Source organism: Lepidochelys olivacea, assembly GCF_965140295.1.
Source record: "Lepidochelys olivacea isolate rLepOli2 genome assembly, chromosome: 7".
NCBI lineage: Eukaryota > Metazoa > Chordata > Testudines > Cheloniidae > Lepidochelys > Lepidochelys olivacea.
In genome coordinates, this window is record NC_140417.1 from 122,860,712 (window position 1) to 122,883,444 (window position 22,733).

General features: G+C 51.3%; 1 protein-coding gene across 2 annotated transcripts in view; it reads left to right on the forward strand.

The window, feature by feature from the left end:
• Positions 1–3,953: 3,953 nt before the first annotated feature.
• SLF2 (SMC5-SMC6 complex localization factor 2) overlaps positions 3,954–22,733 on the forward strand; it is a 66,240-nt gene continuing 47,460 nt past the window's right edge. Inside the window, exons 1-2 of one of the 2 annotated variants that reach the window (XM_084633282.1) lie at positions 3,954–3,973; positions 20,948–20,991. In XM_084633282.1, coding sequence (XP_084489408.1) covers positions 3,957–3,973; positions 20,948–20,991 — 61 coding nt within the window. In that variant the 5' untranslated portion in view covers positions 3,954–3,956. Of the gene's footprint in view, positions 3,974–9,077; positions 9,274–20,947; positions 20,992–22,733 lie in introns of those variants that run through there. The other variant, XM_084633281.1, reaches the window with a different exon arrangement.

Sequence of the window (22,733 nt, forward strand, 5' to 3'; positions counted from 1 at the left end):
TGCTTGTATTGAGGGCCTTAGTCGATTTTTTTGGATATGTACATACATCATAACTCGTTTGGTTTTATTACAGTTACCACAGGAGTAACCCAGTCACGGTTACTGAATCCATTCCGTAAAATTTAACTTTTACCATCCAGTGAAGTTCAGGTTTTACTTAACCTCTGTGTTAAAGGGACTCTGTATCCATGTAATGGATGAATTAAGGATAGAATAGCAGTCCATTAAACACCACATTGTATGCTTTAAGAATCTTTCTTTTGCGTCTTGATTGGGGGGCGGGGAGGCCACAAAGCAGCGGCCCTTCCCATGGGCAGCATGTTTAGTTGATAGATTATTTGTATTTATAGGCTACTCTTCCACACAAGCCCACACTGGACTTCCTGTTCAGTTATTTCAGATTCTGCACAGTGGCATCTGTCCTTATGAAAATATGCCAGTGTGGCTTTGCCATTTAAACTCACGTGATCATTATAAAATAATTTTGTGTATTCTTGCTGTTATCCTTTTGCACTCACAGTATCCATTTTGAAATTCACTTTTTGTTCATTTATTTCCAGTGTTACAACTTGATCTGTTGTACAACTGTGTTTTGTAAATATAGAGACACCAAAAAAAAAAAAAAGAGATCTTTGAATCAGGAGAGATTTCTCCTTCAGATGTTTATTAATTCTGTGTTTTGCTGTCATATTTCTTTGCAGTTTGTGAAGGCTGATAGGCTTTTGCAAAACACAGCAATTAAAAGCAACCCTGACTATACACCCTTCCTGCTGATCACCTTTGTGTTGTTATTGCCTCCATATTCACTGCAAATAAATCTGGTCTTTGCTATTCATGTGCCCTTCTATCTTTGCCCTTTTTAATTAGTTGTGCTTCTATTTTGTCACTGATTGCTAACCCTTTCATTAGGGAAATATGGTTTTCACTAGCCCTACAAATATCCACTGTTAGCACAGTTAGTTTCATGCAATAATGTTGCTTTGACTTGTTATGAATTTATCACATAACCTGGTTTCTAATTAGTATATATGATCAAATTCACATCTTATTTTACTTCATTTTATTACATAGATTTTGTTTGCATCTTGTAAAGAAAACAGTCCAAATCCTCTAAGGTGTGGAAGTTAGATGCATAAATAGCTTTGATAATCTGGGCCAATGAGCCTTTTCCCAGTGAAATCCTTTCATGGATGAGTGTTCTTAAAAATTCTCAATGACTATCTAGCTGTTCCCCTCCACATTCCCAATAGAATGTATTGTAGATCTCATGTGTCTCTAGGCCTTCCCTATGTAAGAGTATGGAGGAGTTCACTCCATACTCCCACGACTTCTCTTCAATATTGCCATTCTTCCAGGGAAAACTTGGAAGCATTGTAAATCACTTCCTCTAACTCTCTGCCAGGTTCCCTTCCATACTGAAGGAGTCAGGTGACTTTATTTGCCTCACTTTTGCCACAAGTCATTTTTCTTCAGACACCACATAAGAATATGACACACATCAGTGCTGGGACAAGACTGATGACATGGTTTTACTTGTCACATGGCAAAGAATAACCACAAGCTGCAGTGGTTACTGATTTACCTGCTGAAGGGGCCTATTAGGATTTAGGGTTGCCAACTTTCTAATTGCACAAAAGTGAACACTTTAGCCCTGCCCCTTCCCCGAGGCCCCGCCCCTACTCACTACATTCGTCCTCCCTTGGTGGCTCACTCTCCCCCACCCTCACTCACTTTCACTGGGCTGGGGCAGGGGGTTAGGGTGCGGGAGGGGGTGAGGGTTCTAACTGGGGGTGTGGGCTCTGGGGTGGAGCCAGAAATGAGGGGTTCTGGATGTGGGAGGGGGCTCTGGGCTCCGGCTGGGAGTGTGGGCTCTGGGGTGGGGCCAGGAATGAGGGGTTTGGGGTACAGGAGGGGGCTCCAAGCTGGAAGGTGAGGCCAAGGGATTTGGCGTGTGGGAGGGGGCTGGACTCTGGGCTGGGGGTGTGAGCTCTGGGCTGGGGATGAGGGGGCTCTGGTTTGGGGGCAGCTCACGCCTGGGGCAGGGGCTCAGACTTACCTCAGGTGGCTCCCGGTCAGCAGCAAAGTGGGGCTAAGGCAGGCTCCCTGCCTGTCCTGGCACTGCGCTGCACCTCGGAGACGGCCAGCAGGTCCAGCTCCTAGGCGGGGGCACCCAGGAGGCTCCACACGCTGCTCTGGCCCATAGGCACCTCCCCTGCAGCTCCCATTGGCTGCGGTTCTTGGCCAATGAGAGTGCAGATCCAGTGCTAGGGGCAGAGGCGGCACGCAGATCCCTGTGCCCCCCCTGCCTAGGAGCCAGACCAGCTGGCCGCTTCTGGGGCACAGCACAGTGTCAGGACAGATAGGGACTAGCCTACCTTAGACCCGCAGCACCGCCGACCGGACTTTTAACGGTCTAGTCGGTGGTACTGACCGGAGCCGTCAGGCTCCCTTTTTGACCGGGCGTTCTGGTGGGAAAACCGGACACCTGGCAACACTAATTTAGGATAGTAGCAATAGCTACCTTTGCCCTTGTATGCAATCTTTCAGGTATTCTCTGTGGAAGTCTTCCACCTGCAACCTCATTTCTCTATCACTGGTTCTGTCCTTTTGTCTTTTTTTAAAAAATTAGCTTTTTCCATCTCAGACCTAAACATTCTGTGAGTTTCCTGGTCCTTTTCAGGTTAACATAATTATCTGCTCTCATTTTCAATCTAATTCCCTTGTTGAAATAGCAAGTGGTCACTTCTGGATGCCAGGTCCCTCTCTTGATCTGTGATGGCTTTGGTGTTGTAGTTCACATCAAAACCAGGAACGGGTTAATAGGCTTATTAATGATTCAAACAACCCTTGGAATAACAGAGTATGATTTAAAAGCAAACATTCCTGTTTACTTGGGGATTCAAAAATAACAAGAATATAAACCAACACTATCTTAAATTCAAAATACAGCTGGAGAGGAGGTTTGCATTAATGGCTGAGTGGGAACAATGAGTACAGAAGTGGGGAGGATTGGAGGACTAATAATATGACATACCTGGAAAATTGTAGATGACAGGCATCCCCACAATCTCTGTGCTGTGAGTTCCATAAAGGGAAAGGAAGGCAATGTCACACTTCTGTCAATAGAGTTTCAGAATGAACAGGTTTCACTGTATTTTGAAATTGAAAGCAAATAGAAACTGTCCAGGAAACTGAGGTTCCTTCTTTCTTTGTGATTTCTGATACAGCTCTAATATTGGGAATTTCAAATGCATAAACTGTTAATGTGGTATTTTAGGATTATTGGCTCTTTTTCCAGATGATGTGGCAGAAGCAAGAAGTGCATTAATGTAATTCAGTTTTTACTTAATGACTGTGGAATTCAACTATACTTTCTGGAGTCTGAAACGGATTTCCTCCCAGATTGACAATGGTGTTTTGGTTTCTCTTTGTTTTTATTTTTTGCCTGGGAGTATTTTTGCCCTTCTCAGAATAAGGTTTTTTAAAACAACTTTATCTAAAAGCTTAAATTTTGAGAAATTACGTAACAGACTGCAGGATTATGGCCAATCCATTCCAGATGTTAAAGGCCCTTAGGCAGTGTCTAGTTCTTCACTATGATTTATCTGTATTGTGACTAGTCCATCTGGGGCTTCCTTGTGGAATATTAGCCAGAACAATATCATCTTGGTTTTGCGGAATAGCAAAGGCATGACTAATTCTGGAGACAGAAATGAAACTTATTGCTATGAATGTCTTGTGTAACATCATGTATTGTATAGTGCTGATTCCACTCCAAAAGCTTAATAGTTTTCCAGGTATTTAACTTTCTCGGTTTTTGACTGTTTGCTTTTTTGGGGAGCAAAATGCAGAAATAAATGTTTTAAGATTGAACCGTCAGAGAATACAGGGAACATTAATGAAAACAGAAAGCAAGGGGATTGGACAAGAAGTTTTAAGCTCCTATAACTTCTATAATGCAAGACATTATGAGGTAAGCTTCTTTTAACTGTTTTGCTTAATCCAGAGGAAAGGAATGTGAAAGTGCAGAGACAGGTCTAAAATAAGTAAGTCAATTTAGTGCTCTGGTTGGAAGAGACTGGGAACATGAGTCCTCAGTCTCCAGTAGTAAATAACGTTTAGGGTGATCTGAATAGCTACTCTAGTTAAAATGAGAATTAATTAACATAAAGAGGACTATCAAGTGTTGTATTAACTCCTATTTACGTCTGTATCTGTGCCTTTAAAGAGTGTTGCCTACATCTTTAGGGTTAAACCCGGTGTTGTGTGGGCATATTAAATGGCACGCATCTGTAGTGTTTGTAGCTCTCCCACGGAAAATACTTGACTGATACAATAGTAGACAAATTTTTCCTCTCTTCGTGTTCCCCTCACTCACTCTTTACCATGATTATCTTCTCTTTTCAGTTACTCTAATTCAAGTACTAGCCAAAAGATATCACATATCTAGTCTGTTCAATACAATTGCTGCTTTTTGTATTTTCATTATCTTCTCCTTCAGATTCCCATATGACTAACATGACATCATAACCTCCTGCTGCCATTAACCTCTCCTTGAATCTATTTGGCCTTTGCAAAACTGCAGTGCTTGCTCTGCAGTTTTCTTCAGACAGATTGGTGTACTGTATGTCTGGCTTTGGCTGGTTATTTGACAACTTATTTACATACTGCCACCAAATCAGTTCCAAAATACTGTCAGTTGTTCAAGGCTGAGAATTCTAAACTGAAAGGAAACCACAATCTTCATACTATAATTTGCACTCCCATCTCCTCAAGAGAATTGCAGAAATAATCCCTAATACTTCAATTCATAGCCTTGGGCAGGAAGCTTTTTGTAAACTTTTAGTTAAAAACGAATTCAGGTATGCGCTGTCACTTCTATTCAAGCAAATCTATACAATAACAAGACCAGAGGCACCAACTTAATCCTAAAATATCCCTCAAGAGTGTTGAGTGTCAAATATGGATACAAATATACTATTTGTATTTGTTGAGTGTCAAATACTGGATACAAATATTCTATTAAGCACCTGTTTAATATGGCAATGCCTAAGGATCAACCATTCTGTGTCAGGCATTGTACAGACAGTAGAAGACAGCTCTTGCCCCAGAGTGTGCATATCTAAATAGACAAGACAGACCCAGGATTAGCGAAAGGGATAGAACCAGGGGCGCTGGAAGGGGGGGGAGCAGGAGGCCATGTCCCTGCAACTTTTTACTGGCTGTAAGGGTAAGCAACGGGGGGTATGGGAGGAGAGGAGCAAGCGAGCAGGGGGCGGGGACTCGGGGGCAGGGGGAAAGGCAGGGCATGGCCTCGGGGGGGGGGGCCTTGGTTTGGGCACAGATGCCCCACCCCATTTTTAGGAAGCATCTGACGCTCCTGGATTGAACACATAAGAGGAGTGTACTATAATGGCAGCAGATGTAGTGTTAGTTCCACAATATTTTTTGGGTGTGCTCTCCATTAGGAGGAGGTAAATTAAATGGAAAGAAAGTGAATGAAGGGACATGGAAGGAGAGGGGAATAAGTGGGATCGGACAGAAGTGGAATGAAGCTGAGGTGAAGAGACTGATGGAGGGAGAGGGCTGGAGCAAACAACTGATCAGCACAGGGCAGACAGTCTATTTTTTTTTTAATCTGTTCTTGTACTGTTCTCAACACGATAGTATCTAAGCACCTTCCAGTAACTTCGGCCTTAAATAATGAGACAATACATCCACCATGTGGTGGTGGTTCTCTAATCCTCTTCCCCAGAGAGAGAAGCATGTACAACAGTGTGTCTTGTTTTGGTAGGGTTTTCAGTTTGTTTTTTTGTTTTTTTGTTGGAGAAGACACGGTCAAAGAAATGTCTTGCACTTGAAGCAGAAGGCGCTTGGTTCCTGAAGGAGTTCATTCCACAGGCTCGGCCCAGCCTCTGAGAAAGTTCTGTCTCCTGTACAGACAAGCTTTACCCATTGTGTGGAGACTTCCATTGTGCCAGAAAAGTGTAGTGGTCAAACACTGTCTTCACCTCTGAACATCATCTTTAGATCTTTCAGATATCCTGGGCCCAGGACATGGAGCTCCTAAAGATCAGGATTAAGACCTTGAACTTGATTGAAAATTCTATGGGAAGCCAGTAGAGAGAGTGTAGAATAGGTATGATGTGCTTGCTGTAGCCTTTGTTGCTGAGTTGTGCTTCACCATCTGTATTAGTTGGAGTTTAAGTGCTGAAGGCTTTATGCCCAGCTACACTGCATTGCTGTACTCCCACCAAAAAGTGACAAAAGGTGTGAATAACAGGCCAAGTCACCATGATGGGATGTAGTCTCTTAGCCAACCAGAGATGATAGAAAGCATTACTTGCAGAAGTGGCTATGTGAGATCTTAGTGTTGGCGAAGAATCCAAGCGTGCTCCTAAACTGCAGCCCAAATTGATTGATTGTAGGTACTGTATATATCCTCAACCAAAGGAGAGTGCACTGTACCTGCAAACTCTTCAAGGCCAGTCAAAACTCTAAAAAGTTTTCTACATGTCTGCTTTGGTTGCTCCTGTAGCTGCTCTTACCAGCTACAGTCTCTAGTTCCATCCTCTACAGATTTTCCCCAAGGCCACATGGCAGGGATTCACCACCTTGTCCTAGTTTCTCCACAATGGAGGGAGGGGGTGGCAAGTCTCTACTGCAGTTCTGGTTCTTGGGAAGATCCTGGCTGTTCCCATTTTTTCTCCTCATCCCCAGTGCAGCACCCTTGCTGCTATGTTAATGCTTGGCTTACCTCCTGTTACATCAAACCCCAGTCTTTATGCTGTATGTCTTGGTGGTGGCTAACTTTTTAAAGATAGTATTTTTAGACAAAATGCTGCATGAAAAAATAATTTCAATATAAAGTGTAACTTTCCCGAGTTTCCTTTCTATGGCACTGTTCTGAGGAGGGAAATCATAACCTCTTTTGCACTCTAGTCTTTATATTCAATGGAGCAGCCGTGTTAGTCTGTATTCGCAAAAAGAAAAGGAGTACTTGTGGCACCTTAGGGACTAACCAATTTATTTGAGCATAAGCTTTTGTGAGCTACAGCTCACTTCATCGGATGCATAAAGTGGAAAATGCAGTGAGGATGTTTTATACACACAGACCATGAAAAAATGGGTGTTTATCATTTATCAATGGGTGCTGGAAATGGCCCACCTTGATTATCATACACATTGTAAGGAGAGTGATCATTTAGATAAGCTATTACCAGCAGGAGAGTGGGGTGGGGGGAGAGAAAACCTTTTGAAGTGATAAACACCCATTTTTTCATGGTGTGTGTGTATAAAACATCCTCACTGCATTTTCCACTTTCTGCATCCGATGAAGTGAGCTGTAGCTCACGAAAGCTTATGCTCAAATAAATTGGTTAGTCTCTAAGGTGCCACAAGTCCTCCTTTTCTTTTAAAGAAATGAGGATTTCACATCCCAGCTATTGATAAATGAGTTCTTGCCAGACAGGATGCTATCAAACTAAATTTCCTTTTACATCTTCTAGGCACTTCCCTTTCTCTGGAGGCGATAGGCACTATCAGGACAGGATTGTATCCTAACAGCCCACTAGCACCTTCTTTCAATGTGACAAGGTTGGAATGTGAGGAGGTGACTGGTCGCTTCCCAGCTTACAGCTGCCTCTGTTGCTTAGCCAAAGGCCTTAGCCTAAGCACAGGGCCTCAGACTGTCACAGTAAGAGAAGGCTCTTACACCGACAGACAGTGATTTTGATTCTTGCTTTTATACCTCTATAACTAGCCAAGTGCTAAGAATACACCTATATTCTTAGAGTATAGGCCTTTACAGACAGGCCTGAATATCTATAGCCTAACAGCTGGTGCTAGAGGTTGCTGGTTATGCTATTGATTTCTCTGAGCCTTTGGCTAAGGCTTGAGGTTTTTGTCTATGCCGCACAGGCAACCATTCGTGTTACCTACTCGGTGAATCAGACTAATATAAACCCCTTGCCTAGAAAGGCACTGTTTGCTCCAGGCAGGGGTAACCTGGGAGGAAAGCTTGGTCAAGTGGTTGGATGCTCCTCTAGGATTTCGGAGAGATGGGTTTGAGTCCTGCTTTGTCAGAGGCTTGCTGTGTGACCTTGGCCAAGTCATTTATTCCATTTTCCAACTGTGAAACAGGTATAACAGCACTTCTCTGCCTCAGAGGGGTGTTGTGACCCTGTGAGGATGTGTTAAAGAGACATGAATACTATGGTTACGGGAACCATACAAGTACCTTAAACAGGCCCATATGGGTTTTGTGCTGCTGGCTGGCCACCTCTGCCTCTATTTACACTAGGTCAGTGCTCTCCAGGGCTGAAGACTGTTGCTCTGAGGGGCTTTGTTTGCACGAGGGGACCCCACTACACTGTGCCCCTACAACAGCTGGAAGCACGGGTCTTGCTCTGTTTAAATGTGCTTGTGGCCCTACATCAAGGGCAGGGATCGGCGTGCGGCAGTGGACTGGGGGGAGAGCCAGAGAGAGGGAGGCTGCTCAGGGGTAGGGCCAGCCTGGGGGAATGGGGCACTGGCCCCTCAGCACCAGGCAGGGGGTTGCTGACTGGCCCCCCGCTGGAAAGGGCACTAGGCTGGGCTGTCAGGCAGGGCCCAAGCAGTGACTGAGCTCGGGGGATGGGGTGTCTGTATGGGGTCATACTCCCCTCACACAAGGACGGAGCCTGCCACCCGCCCCAACCCCTTTGTGACCCGCAGACGACGCTTGGCGCGCGCAATAAGAACACCAGCGCGAAGCTTTCCCGCCCTCCCCCTCGCGCGCCGGGCACGGACCAATGGGAGAGGGAGAGGCGGCACGAGGCGGGGCCGCCAGGCACCTTCCCACCCCCTTTCCTCCCCCCACCTCTATCCGCCGGGAGGCGGAGCCGGGGGGGGAGGCTCTCGCTCAACGCCTCTCCCCCGCCCTTACAGCCTAGCAGCCAATCAGAGGGACGCTCGGTCTCTTGTCCGACCCCCCCCCATGCATTGTGGGAGCCAATTGGAGAGTTCGCGCCTCGCCTACGCAGCCAATCAGAGGTCTGCACGCAAGAGGGGCGGAGTCGCTCGCGGCTGGCGTTGGAGGGCCGGGCCGGGCTGTGGGGAAGGCGGCGGGCGCGGCCCTGGTTTCCTCTCGCGCCTGGGCGGCGGCCTTCGTGCGGCCGGAGCCATGACCCGGCACCTCGGCGCTGGCTCCTCCGCACAGGGCTCTCCCGGGGGGACCCCCGGCCGCCATTTTAAGCCGGCGGCCGCCGGGAGAGAGAGCGCCCGAGACGGCAGGTACCGGCGGGCAGGACCGGGGCTCTGGGGCGCGGCAGCGGGTGTGAACAAACGTCCTGGCCCGCCCCCTCTCGGCGGGGGGTGACACCCCCAGGGAGACCGCAGCGCCCAGCGCGCCCGGGGGGGGGCTGTGCCTCCTCCCCCCTCCCCCCGCAGGGAGACCGCAGCGCCCAGCGTGCCCTGGGGGGGGGCTGTGCCTCCTCCCCCCGCAGGGAGACCGCAGCGCCCAGCGTGCCCTGGGGGGGGGGCTGTGCCTCCTCCCCCCGCAGGGAGACCGCAGCGCCCAGCGTGCCCTGGGGGGGGGGCTGTGCCTCCTCCCCCCGCAGGGAGACCGCAGCGCCCAGCGTGCCCTGGGGGGGGGCTGTGCCTCCTCCCCCCGCAGGGAGACCGCAGCGCCCAGCGTGCCCTGGGGGGGGGGCTGTGCCTCCTCCCCCCGCAGGGAGACCGCAGCGCCCAGCGTGCCCTGGGGGGGGGGCTGTGCCTCCTCCCCCCGCAGGGAGACCGCAGCGCCCAGCGTGCCCTGGGGGGGGGGCTGTGCCTCCTCCCCCCGCAGGGAGACCGCAGCGCCCAGCGTGCCCTGGGGGGGGGGCTGTGCCTCCTCCCCCCGCAGGGAGACCGCAGCGCCCAGCGTGCCCTGGGGGGGGGGCTGTGCCTCCTCCCCCCGCAGGGAGACCGCAGCGCCCAGCGTGCCCTGGGGGGGGGGCTGTGCCTCCTCCCCCCGCAGGGAGACCGCAGCGCCCAGCGTGCCCTGGGGGGGGGGGCTGTGCCTCCTCCCCCCGCAGGGAGACCGCAGCGCCCAGCGTGCCCTGGGGGGGGGGCTGTGCCTCCTCCCCCCGCAGGGAGACCGCAGCGCCCAGCGTGCCCTGGGGGGGGGGCTGTGCCTCCTCCCCCCGCAGGGAGACCGCAGCGCCCAGCGTGCCCTGGGGGGGGGGCTGTGCCTCCTCCCCCCGCAGGGAGACCGCAGCGCCCAGCGTGCCCTGGGGGGGGGGGGCTGTGCCTCCTCCCCCCTCCCCCCGCAGGGAGACCGCAGCGCCCAGCGTGCCCTGGGGGGGGGGGGCTGTGCCTCCTCCCCCCTCCCCCCGCAGGGAGACCGCAGCGCCCAGCGTGCCCTGGGGGGGGGGGGGGGGCTGTGCCTCCTCCCCCCGCAGGGAGACCGCAGCGCCCAGCGTGCCCTGGGGGGGGGGGGGGGCTGTGCCTCCTCCCCCCGCAGGGAGACCGCAGCGCCCAGCGTGCCCTGGGGGGGGGGGGGGGCTGTGCCTCCTCCCCCCGCAGGGAGACCGCAGCGCCCAGCGTGCCCTGGGGGGGGGGGGGGGGCTGTGCCTCCTCCCCCCGCAGGGAGACCGCAGCGCCCAGCGTGCCCGGGGGGGGGGGGGGGCTGTGCCTCCTCCCCCCGCAGGGAGACCGCAGCGCCCAGCGTGCCCTGGGGGGGGGGGGGCTGTGCCTCCTCCCCCCGCAGGGAGACCGCAGCGCCCAGCGTGCCCTGGGGGGGGGGGGCGCTGTGCCTCCTCCCCCCGCAGGGAGACCGCAGCGCCCAGCGTGCCCTGGGGGGGGGGGGGCTGTGCCTCCTCCCCCCGCAGGGAGACCGCAGCGCCCAGCGTGCCCTGGGGGGGGGGGGGGGCTGTGCCTCCTCCCCCCGCAGGGAGACCGCAGCGCCCAGCGTGCCCTGGGGGGGGGGGGCTGTGCCTCCTCCCCCCGCAGGGAGACCGCAGCGCCCAGCGTGCCCTGGGGGGGGGGGGCTGTGCCTCCTCCCCCCGCAGGGAGACCGCAGCGCCCAGCGTGCCCTGGGGGGGGGGGGCTGTGCCTCCTCCCCCCGCAGGGAGACCGCAGCGCCCAGCGTGCCCTGGGGGGGGGGGGGGCTGTGCCTCCTCCCCCCGCAGGGAGACCGCAGCGCCCAGCGTGCCCTGGGGGGGGTGGCTGTGCCTCCTCCCCCCGCAGGGAGACCGCAGCGCCCAGCGTGCCCTGGGGGGGGTGGCTGTGCCTCCTCCCCCCGCAGGGAGACCGCAGCGCCCAGCGTGCCCTGGGGGGGGGGCTGTGCCTCCTCCCCCCTCCCCCCGCAGGGAGACCGCAGCGCCCAGCGTGCCCTGGGGGGGGGGCTGTGCCTCCTCCCCCCTCCCCCCGCAGGGAGACCGCAGTGCCCAGCGTGCCCTGGGGGGGGGCTGTGCCTCCTCCCCCCTCCCCCCGCAGGGAGACCGCAGCGCCCAGCGTGCCCTTGGGGGGGGGCTGTGCCTCCTCCCCCCTCCCCCCGCAGGGAGACCGCAGCGCCCAGCGTGCCCTTGGGGGGGGGCTGTGCCTCCTCCCCCCTCCCCCCGCAGGGAGACCGCAGCGCCCAGCGTGCCCTTGGGGGGGGGCTGTGCCTCCTCCCCCCTCCCCCCGCAGGGAGACCGCAGCGCCCAGCGTGCCCTTGGGGGGGGGCTGTGCCCCCTCCCCCCGCAGGGAGACCGCAGCGCCCCGCGTGCCCTGGGGGGGGGCTGTGCCGCCTCCTCCCCCCTCCCCCCGCAGGGAGACCGCAGCGCCCAGCGTGCCCTGGGGGGGGGGCTGTGCCGCCTCCTCCCCCCTCCCCCCGCAGGGAGACCGCAGCGCCCAGCGTGCCCTGGGGGGGGGGCTGTGCCCCCTCCCCCTGCAGGGAGACCGCAGCGCCCAGCGTGCCCTGGGGGGGGGGGGGGCTGTGCCTCCTCCCCCCTCCCCCCGCAGGGAGACCGCAGCGCCCCGCGTGCCCTGGGGGGGGCTGTGCCGCCTCCTCCCCCCCCCGCAGGGAGACCGCAGCGCCCAGCGCGCCCGGGGGGGGGGCTGTGCCTCCTCCCCCCTCCCCCCGCAGGGAGACCGCAGCGCCCAGCGCGCCCGGGGGGGGGGCTGTGCCTCCTCCCCCCTCCCCCCGCAGGGAGACCGCAGTGCCCTGGGGGGGGGCTGTGCCTCCTCCCCCCTCCCCCCCCAGGGAGACCGCAGCGCCCAGCGTGCCCTGGGGGGGGGCTGTGCCTCCTCCCCCCTCCCCCCCCAGGGAGACCGCAGCGCCCAGCGTGCCCTGGGGGGGGGCTGTGCCTCCTCCCCCCTCCCCCCGCAGGGAGACCGCAGCGCCCAGCGTGCCCTGGGGGGGGCTGTGCCTCCTCCCCCCTCCCCCCGCAGGGAGACCGCAGCGCCCAGCGTGCCTGGGGGGGGGCTGTGCCTCCTCCCTCCTCCCCCCTCCCCCCGCAGGGAGACCGCAGCGCCCAGCGTGCGGCTGTGCCTCCTCCCCCCTCCCCCCACAGGGAGACCGCAGTGCCCAAAAAGAAAAGGAGTACTTGTGGTACCTTAGAGACTAACCAATTTATTTGAGCATGAGCTTTCGTGAGCTACAGCTCACTTCATCGGATGCTCACGAAAGCTCATGCTCAAATAAATTGGTTAGTCTTTAAGGTGCCACAAGTCCTCCTTTTCTTTTTGCGAATACAGACTAACACGGCCGCTACTCTGAAACCTGTTGCAGTGCCCAGCGTGCCCTGGGGGGGGGGCTGTGCCTCCCTTCCCCTCCAGAGGAGATGGCAGCATTTGCCATGTGCTGCTGCATCTCAGTTTTTCTAGGAGGATTCTCCCATATAGACATTTGCAAGTGCCCAACTCAGAGGAAAATAAGTTCTGTCGCCAGCTACACTCCCAAGTTCCACCCACTTGGGACACTGTCAAAACGGACAGATGCCTTCTGGGCTTGGTTTGGCCTTCATGAGATGCAAAGTGCATCTCGTGGTTTAGAAGGGCTGTTGGGCTTGCCTCTGTGGAGCTCTGGGTGGTTGCTTATGCAGTTCGTGTGCTCACCTGCTTGTGAGGAAAAACTGCAGCAGCGCCAACACCCAGATGAAGAATTGATAGTGTTGTGTTGCTTAATAACAGGTGCTGATGGCAAATTGATCTCTCCACTCTTCGGAGGGTGGTAGGTGATGGGCTAGCTCTTTCTTTACTTTTATTTGATGCCGGTGGTTCTGATAACACAAGATGGCTGAATGGCAGACTTGGGAGCAAATTGAAAATGGTGGCTGACCCAAGAAGTACTAATTCAGGAAGTCATACTCCTGTGTGCAGAGGTTGCAGCTGTCAACATGTGCTGGTCTGTTTTGAGTCCAGGAAGAATTGTAGCCAATCGAGAGAACTGGTCTTAAGAGCTCAGATCAAAAGAGAGAGCTTTTGTTTATCTTTAACTCTAGTTGGCCTGTCCCAGATATGACTAATACCAGCTCATGGTTTTGAAATCAAAGCAACATGAGGGTGGCACCAAATGAATTTTTTTTTATACCAGCTGGGTTCATCTGTCCAGCTGTTTGTGTGACCCATGCTTGCTTGGTGTGGTGCTGTGTCCCCCTCTAGTGGCACCTAGCCCAGCTAGAGCAGGGGTTCTCAAACTGGGGGTCGGGACCCCTCAGGGGATCGCAGGGTTATTACATGGGGGGGGGTCATGAGCTGGCAACCTCCACCCCAAACCCCACTTTGCCTCCAGCATTTATAATGGTGTTAAATATATTAAAAAGTGTTTTTAATGTATAAGGAGAGGGTCGCACTCGGAGGCTTGGTATGTGAAAGGGGTCACCAGTACAAAAGTTTGAGAGCCACTGAGCTAGAGATTGAGTCTGCTACAGTCTCGGGTAAGAACCATGTGGCTTTTAGTTTATGCAATTGAGGCTCATACACTAAGCTTCAGAGGTCTCAAGTTTATCCCGCCCACTGCTGACCAGGTTCTATTGGTGCTACGCTTGCAGTCAGCTGAATTCTGCTGATGACTTGGTCAGCTCCATCCCAAATTTTCTGTACGTGACAGGAGGCTTTCTCCTACATGATGGAGCACCTTATTTTGCCCTTCTATTTCCTTTATTTTTCCTCCATCTTAATATTACCTGTTCTAGAGGGAAAACAGGTATGGTTTCATTTTCCTCTCTGTATTACTTCCTGTTTGGGAAAGTGAAACTGATCTGTGCGGCTTTCGTTCTTTGTGAAGTGTTTAGATGAAAGTGGTTATTTTGAAAATGTGTTTTGGCCAACTTGCATCCTATTACTTTGCAGACTTTGAAAAGACTGTCATGAGATGGTAGATGTTAAAAAGCTTCCAGGAGGACAAAACGAAGTCATTACTCCTATAGATCTATTAGTTTGAGATGCTCCATTGCGGCAGGGGCAGATATGTTTGGTACCCTGCTCCCATTTTGTGTAACTGTGCTTTGTCTGATGGACTAGCAATATTGGTGCTGCTGCAGATTTCTTTGGAGATTAAACGTGGATCTTACTGGATCTGAATAAGATGGATATAGATAATAAATAGTTTGGAAGGGCTGTGGACCCTTATGTTCTTAGGGTATTAAACATTAGTTTCAGTGGTTAAAAGTCCTTTATAAGGAACTTTTATTAAAAATAGGCTTGTGCTGTTGTTTCCTGTTGTATGAGATATGAAGAAAGCTTGAAAAGTGTTAGAAGGGTTGTTTGCTTTTTTTTTTTTTTAATTGAAGGATTTTGTTTGCTTCTTGTCTTATTATCAGGAATGTTGAGTAAGATCATCCCGGTTGTGTGTGGGGTCCTCCTGAGTCCTTTTTGATGGTCTCGGATTTATTGTCTTGGATTAATACTTGCACATTAATTGAAAGAGTGTTAGTAAAGGCTTTTCCCCCCCTTGAAAACATAAATAAATTGAAGTAGGTGTTGACAAAAACATTTTAAAGTCTGACTGAAAATCTTTCCCCTCTCAATTACTTGCTTTCATTCTTTTAATTATTGTGACACTGTCACTTCACTAGTTCTCCATCTTCCAGGGCTGATGACCTGGATTTTCAATGTTTTTTGGGTTTTTGTTTTTGTTTTTTTGTTAAGGGGAAGCAAAAATGCACTGCTTCCCTGAATACGCACATACCTATGCATCCTTTTAGGTTTTTACCCCCACTGAGTTATTTGTCTGTCGTGTTTTGTCTTTATCTGAAGTATCTAATATACTCCATTGTCTGAGAGAGGATATTAGTCTTGAGTGATCATTGACCTATTAATAGGACAGATACTATCGCCCCTGGTTACAAAAGGCAATGTGTCTTTAAGGTCTATCCTTCTACCCTTTCTGTTCTAAATTTTACAGTGACATTAAAAAAATTGATGGAAAGAGCAAATACCAAATAAAATTCCATAGCATTTACTGTTTTAACCCTGAAAGAAAAGCATATATACTCAGGTTTTTCTGTCCCTTCTTTTGGACTGAAGTTTCTGACCACTGTTGCTTCAGCGTGCAAGGGCAGGGAAAATGGTACTGCTGTGGGCCTGCAGGGAGAAGGCTGGAGAGTAGAGCTTCCTCCAAGAGCCTGCCTTCTCCTGCTGGGTGAGGCAAAGGTGGAAGATCATTAATTATCGGAATAATGATGATCAGGGCTTTTTATGTACTATTCATGACTTGTCTATCTTGATAGTATGTAAAATTATTTTCTCCTAAGTATGGATTTCCCCCCAAGCGTGGCTGTGATGTTACATCTACCCTAGATGTTAACAAGAATACATAGTTATTATAGGTTTCAGAGTAGCAGCCATGTTAGTCTGTATTCGCAAAAAGAAAAGGAGTACTTGTGGCACCTTAGAGACTAACCAATTTATTTGAGCATGAGCTTTCGTGAGCTACAGCTCACTTCATCGGATGCATACCGTGGAAACTGCAGAAGACATTATATACACACAGAGACCATGAAACAATACCTCCTCCCACCCCACTGTCCTGCTGGTAATAGCTTATCTAAAGTGATCATCAAGTTGGGCCATATCCAGCACAAATCCAGGTGGTCATATAGTCTGGTCACAGCACATGTTTGTTGCAATTGTGAGTATACTCTGAAATTCAAATGTTAATTTAACCCATTTAAATTAACGTTAGGTGCAGGAAATTTCCCGTGTGTGCGCCTTAAAAGCAACAGAATCAAAAGTTAGTGTTGTTTTTTTTAAACATAAGGTTTCTCCTCCAGTCTTTTTAAAAATCAAATGTAAAAATTAATATATTACTCATAAAAGGTGACTGAAAAGTGCTATAAACTTAAGCCTCAGTTCAGCAAGGTACTTAAGTATGTTCCTAACTCTAAATATGTGGGTACTGTAGTCACACTGACTTTCTGAAGGCATGTGCTTAAGTCCCTGAATTGAGGCATTTGCTGGACTTCTAGATACAGAGCTAACTGTCCTCTTCTGGCTCAGAGCTAAAGAGAGTTTTGTAACATGTCTCTCCTTGCTTAATTCCAATATAACAAGCTATCACTTTAATCTGTAAAAGCATAACCAAAATATGGGTAATTGGAAATCTTAAATGACAGTCCTCAACAAATAAAGCTGGTCTTTGTAATCTTATACTTTCCATCTGCATACTAATTCAGTTTGACTAGAGTGTTAGAAAGTACACTCTGGTTACATCACCCATAGGAAACAATTTTAATAAAGATCTCTCACCATACATCAGACTCATCCTTTCAACATCATTTGTTTGGAACCTAAAGAAACTTCCACAAATAAAAAAATAGGAACCATCTTGCAAGTCAGTAATAATTTCCTTCTCTTCTTGGAAGAGCGTAGATGGTGGTCATTTAATTACTTTTGAGTTAGACTGGGGTGGCTAACCTGAGCTTGAGAAGGAGCCAGAATTTACCAATGTACATTGGCAAAGACCCACTATAATATTTCAGTAGCCCCCCGGTCCTAGCACCTCTCACCCACTGGCAGCCCCACCAATCAGTGCCTCTCCGTACCTCCCAATCATCTGTTTCATGGTGTGCAGGAGGCTCTGTGAGGGAAGGAACGAGGACATGGCAGGCTAAGGGGTGGGAGTGGGAAGGGGTGGAGTGGGGGCAGGGCCTGTGGCAGAGCCAGGAGTTGAGCAGTGAGCACACCCCCCCCCCGGCACACTGGAAAGTTGGCACCATAATTCCAGCCCCAGAGTCGGTGCCTATACAAGGAGCTGCATGTTAACTTTTGAAGAGCTGCATGTGGCTCTGGAGCCACAGGTTGGCCACCCTGAATTAGACTGTTACGGGTTCCCCCTGGGGTGCCTCCAGTGGCAGGACTTCAGGAGCCAGGCTGTGCGGGTTCTGGCCTCCAGCTCTGGCTGCTGCCCTCTGGCTCTGGTCCCAGGCACCTGCTGCTATGTGGCAGGAGCTGGCCCTGGGTGCTGACCCCCTGGTCCTGGCTGCACAGCAGTGGGCTCCACCCTGCGGCTTCAGCTGTGTAGACCCTGCTCTGACCACACAGCAGCGTGCGCTGACCCCCGTCTCCGGCCATTCAGGCTCAACCCTGCCTCTCCCCCCATTGCTTTGGGCCCTCACTGCCTTCCCCCTCTGACCTCCTCATCCAGGGCTTAATTTGTCCTGGGGCTTGCTGAGAAAAGTGAATTAACAAACATAGAAGTATCACTTTTCACAGCAGACTTACTAACTAGCTGAGAGGCTGTGGTAAGTGGTACTTGTATATTTGTTAGTATTGTATCATTTATCACAGCCTCCCAGCTAGCTACTGAGTGTGCTGTGAAAAGTGATATTGACAAACATACAAATATCAGCAAAAACGAGGAGTCCTTGTGGCACCTTAGAGACTAACAAATTTATTTGGGCATAAGCTTTCATGGGCTATAACCCACTTCATCAGATACATGGAGTGGAAAACACAGTAGGCAGGTATAAATACACAGCACGTGAAAAGATGGGAGTTGCCTTACCGAGTGGGGGGTCATTGCTAACAAGGCCAATTCAGGTAGCGTGGCTGTGGCCCATTTCCAACAGTTGACAAGAAGGTATGAGTAGCAACAGAGGGAAAATTATTTTTTGTAGTGACCAAGCCACTCCAAGTTTTTATTCAGGCCTAATTTGATGGTGTAAAGTTTGCAAATTAATTCCAGTTCTGCAGTTTCTCATTTGTTTTTGAAGTTTTTTTTGTTGAAGAATTGCCACTTTCAAGTCTGTTGTTGAGTGTCCAGGGAGATTGAAGTGCTCTCCTACTGGTTTTTGAATGTTCCAATTCTTGATGTCCTATGTGTCCATTTATTCTTTTGCATAGATTGTCTGGTTTGGAAAATGCACATGGCAGAGAGGCATTACTGGCATATGATGGCATATATCACATTGATAGATGGGCAAGTGAATGAGCCCCTGATGGTGTGGCTGATGTGGTTAGGTGCTATGATGGTGTCCCTTGAATAGATATGCGGATAGAGTAGGCAATGTGGTTTGTTGCAGGGATTGGTTCCTGGGTTAGTGTTTCTATTGTGTGGTGTGTAGTTGCTGGTGAGTATTTGCTTCAGGTTAGGGGGCTGTCTGTAAGTGAGGACTGGCCTGTCTCCCAAGGTCTGAGAGTGAGGGATCGTCCTCCAGGATATGTTGTAGATCCTTGATGATGTGCTGGAGGGGTTTTAGTTGGGGGCTGTAGGTGATGGCTAGTGGCATTCTGTTATTTTCTTTGTTGGGCCTGTCCTGTAGTAGGTGACTTCTAACCCAGGAACCGATCCCTGCAACAAACCGCGTTTCCAACTCTGTCTGCATATCTAACTTCAAAAACAGAGTTCAATGAGAAACTGCAGAACTGGAATTAATTTGCAAACTGGGGAAGGGGGTTGTTAGAAGGTTATAGATTGCTGTAATAAGCTATAAAATCCACTGTGTCGAATGAGTCCATGATTTTTAGTAAAGAGAAAAGGAGTACTTGTGGCACCTTAGAGACTAACAAATAGTACTCCTTTTCTTTTTGCGGATACAGACTGACACGGCTGCTACTCTGAAACCCATGATTTTTAGTGTGTAGCAAAAATTTTAATTTAAGCTCCCAGGCTTTCTTTTGAAAGTATTGTGCTGGTTTCCTTTGACAATTAGGGCTGATAGGTCAGAGATAGTGATCACTTTGTGAAAAGCAAATTCACCCACGTGTGATATAGTGTGTTTTGTCTCTCCTCATTTTTCTCTGTGAGTGCATTTGACAGCATAGTGATAGTCTGGTTTCACCCACATAGTTGCTATTGGGGCATTTAGTGCACTGAATGAGGAACACCACATATTGTGCTATGGAGCCATGGACCTTGAAAGGTGTTTTCCTGGGGGGTGTTGATCATTAGAGATAGGGCATTGCAGCATCTCTAGTGTTACTTCGCAGTGTGTCTGGTCTAGCTCATGCTAGACTCAAAAGGAGTAAATTGAGTGCACTTATACTGAAGTGGGAAGGAGGAGAATTGTAAAGGTCTTGAATGGTAGGAGGAGAAGCTTGAAGTTGATGCCTTGGAAGAGTGGAGTCGGTGGAGGGATTCAGATAGGGGCATGATGTGATTATTGGATAACAAAGAGAGAAGGCAGTGTGTTCAGAGAGGAGGAGGCTGCAATTGTTGTAAATCAGCTATACCTATCTCCAGAGCTTGATCAACAAGACTGGTTGGTTGATATTTTCAGAGTTGAATGCAGGGGTTTTAGCCACACAGGTTCAAATGAAATTAATGGAAGCAGTGTGGCTAAATCCCCTCATCAACTTTGAAAATCTCACCCTTAAAAAATGACCACTTAGTACCAGTGTTCCGTCTAATTTTTCCCACCTATGTTTGGAATGAATTTTGTTCGTATCAGTGCACATAACAAAATCCATGTGGTAGAGGTGGGGCTGAGGGGTTTGGAGTGTGGGAGGGGGTGTGAGGGCTCCGGCTTGGGGTGCGGGCTCTGGGATGGGGCCAGGGATGAGGGGCTCAGGGCTGGGGCAGTGGGTTGGGGTGCAGGGATGTGAGGGCTCTGGCTGGTGGTGCGGACTCTGAAGTGGGGCTAGGTATGAGGGATTTGGGGTGCAGAAGGGGGCTATGACAGGGAGAGGGGACTCCCTCCCCACCTCTCCCCCCAGCAGCACCTGGGCTGCGGGGGAAAGGCACCTCTCCCTGCCACAGCAGCTCCACAGCTGGGACTTCAGGATAGGGTGCCCTCCCCCAGCCCCTGCAGGTCTGGCCAGGGCTTGGTTCGGGGAGGATCACCCCGTGACAAGTCCAGGCTGGGGCCGGGCCATGCTGCGCTTCCCCGGCCCTGGCTGGGCCCCGGCCCCGGCATAGTTGGGGCTGGGAGCCACCCTGGCCAAGGCAGGTCCAGGGCTGTGGCATAGTTGGGGTGGGGGGCTGCCCCAGCTGCAGTAGGTTGGGGCAGGTCCCCGAGCAGGTTCTCTGAGTGCCTCCGCGCAGCTAAATAGGCTGCTGTGTGGCCACACAGCTTGCAGAGAACTTAGCTTAGTACTTTATTTATAAAAAGAAAAGGAGGGCTTGTGGCACCTTGGAGACTAACCAATTTATCTGAGCATAAGCTTTCGTGAGCTATAGCTCACTTCATCGGATGCATCTGATGAAGTGAGCTGTAGCTCACGAAAGCTTATGCTCAGATAAATTGGTTAGTCTCTAAGGTGCCACAAGTCCTCCTTTTCTTTTTGCGAATACAGACTAACACGGCTGCTACTCTGAAACCTACTTTATTTATAGTTTCTCATTCCATTCAGAGTGGGAAAAGGAATGATGTCATCTGCTTGTTTTTTTCAAGGCTTTATACTGGACAGAATGCTATTGGAACTTAGTTTTGACATTTACAAAATTTTCTGTAATGAATGGGTAAAATATTGCAGGATTTCAGTTTTATCTGTATTTCTTATGACAGCATTGATATTATAAAAACTGTATATTTAGGCTATAATACTTCTGTTTCCTTTTCAGAAATCAGTCTATTACAGATTTCTTCAAACCAGCTCCAAAACAAGGTAAGTTAATATTGTTATGAAAGATCTTTCGTACATGAGTTTTCTTAAATTATACAAGTGCAGAAATCTAACTAAACTTATTTCCAGTTGCGAAACTTGTAATCTATAGAAGATCTTAGCTCAGGTGTGGGCAAACTATGGCCTGCGGGCCGGATCCAGGCAGTTAGGGCATTGGATGCGGGCCAGATCACCACCCTCGTGGCACCACGGGCTCCGCACTGCTCCCGGAAGCAGCCGGCACCACATCCCGGGGGGGCCAGGATGGCAGAGGGCTCTGTGCGCTGCCCTTGCCTTCTGGCACCGTCCCCTGCAGCTCCCATTGGCCAGGGATGGGGAACCGCAGCCAGTAGGAGCTTTGGGGGAGGTACCCGTAGGCGAGGGCAGCGTGTGGAGCCCTCGGGCTGCAGAGACATGGTGCTGGCCACTTCCGGGAGCGGTGGGGCCTGGGCAGGCAGGGAACCTGTTTTAGCCCCGCTGGGTGCTGCTGCCACCCCGGAGCCGCTGCAGGTAAGTGGCGCCGGGCCAGAGCTTGCACCCCAACCCCTTGTCCCAAGTCCCCTCCTGCGTCCCAACCCCCTGCCCTGAGCCCCCTCGTGCACCCCACACCCCTTCTGTGCCCCAACCCCTTGCCCTGAACCTCTTCCTGCACACCGTACCCCCTCCCACACCCCGCATTCCCTGCCCCAGCCCTACATTCATGGCCTTGCATGCAATTTCCCCACCCAGATGTGGCCCTCGGGCCAAAAAGTTTACCCACCCCTGCCTTAGCTGTATAACCAGATGTGTGTGTAATGTTGTTGATCAAATAGGTCCGATGTAACCCTGCATGAATTCTAGTAGGGTAATAATGGCAAGGTTACAAATTTCCTTTCCATTGAGGCTAGTTAAGCTAGATGGTGGATAGTAACCCAAGCTATGACACAGTTTCATTTTTATGTTTTGGGCATTAAAATACTGTTCGAAATAATTTACGTAGTGCAAGTGAACACTGAATTACTTAATAGTCTGTTTGGCTGGTGAGAGAGAAAGATGGAGTCTGTGGATATGTCTATGCCAGAGGTGGGCAAACTACAGCCCGCGGGCCACATCTGGCCCATGGGACCCTCCTGCCTGGTCCCCTGAGCTCCTGGCTGGTTAGGGGAGGCTGTGCCTCCTCAAACAGTCAGGCATGGCCTGGCCCCCGACCCCTATCCAACCCTCCCTGTTTTTCTCCTCCTGATGGCCCCCCTGGGACTCCTGCCCCATCCACCACTCCCTGTCCCCTGACCACCCCCGCCCCGTCCTCCCCCAGCCTCAGCTCATGGTGCTACTGGCACAATGCTCTGGGTGGCAGGGCTGGGGGGGCGGGGAGGGAGTAGGAGGAGAGAAGGAGGGCGGGGCGTGGGTGGTCGGGGGGGTGGTGGTGGATGGGGCAGGAGTCCAGGGGGGGCCATCAGGGGGAGAAAAGCAGGGGGGGTTGGATAGGGGTCGGGGGCCAGGCCATGCCTGGCTGTTTGAGGAGGCACAGCCTCCCCTAACCGGTCCTCCATACAATTTTGGAAACCTGATGTGGCCCTCAGGCCAAAAAGTTTGCCCGCTCCGGTCTATGCTGTGCAAAAAAGGTGTGTTCTGAATTTGGGTTAGTTAACTAAACTAGCAGTAGAGAGACAGCAACTCAGTTTTTAACTTTGGTTAGCAGGTTGAGTTAGTCTCTGGGAGCATGGCATTGAACTCAAGCTGCTAATCCAAATTAGTTTTTAACT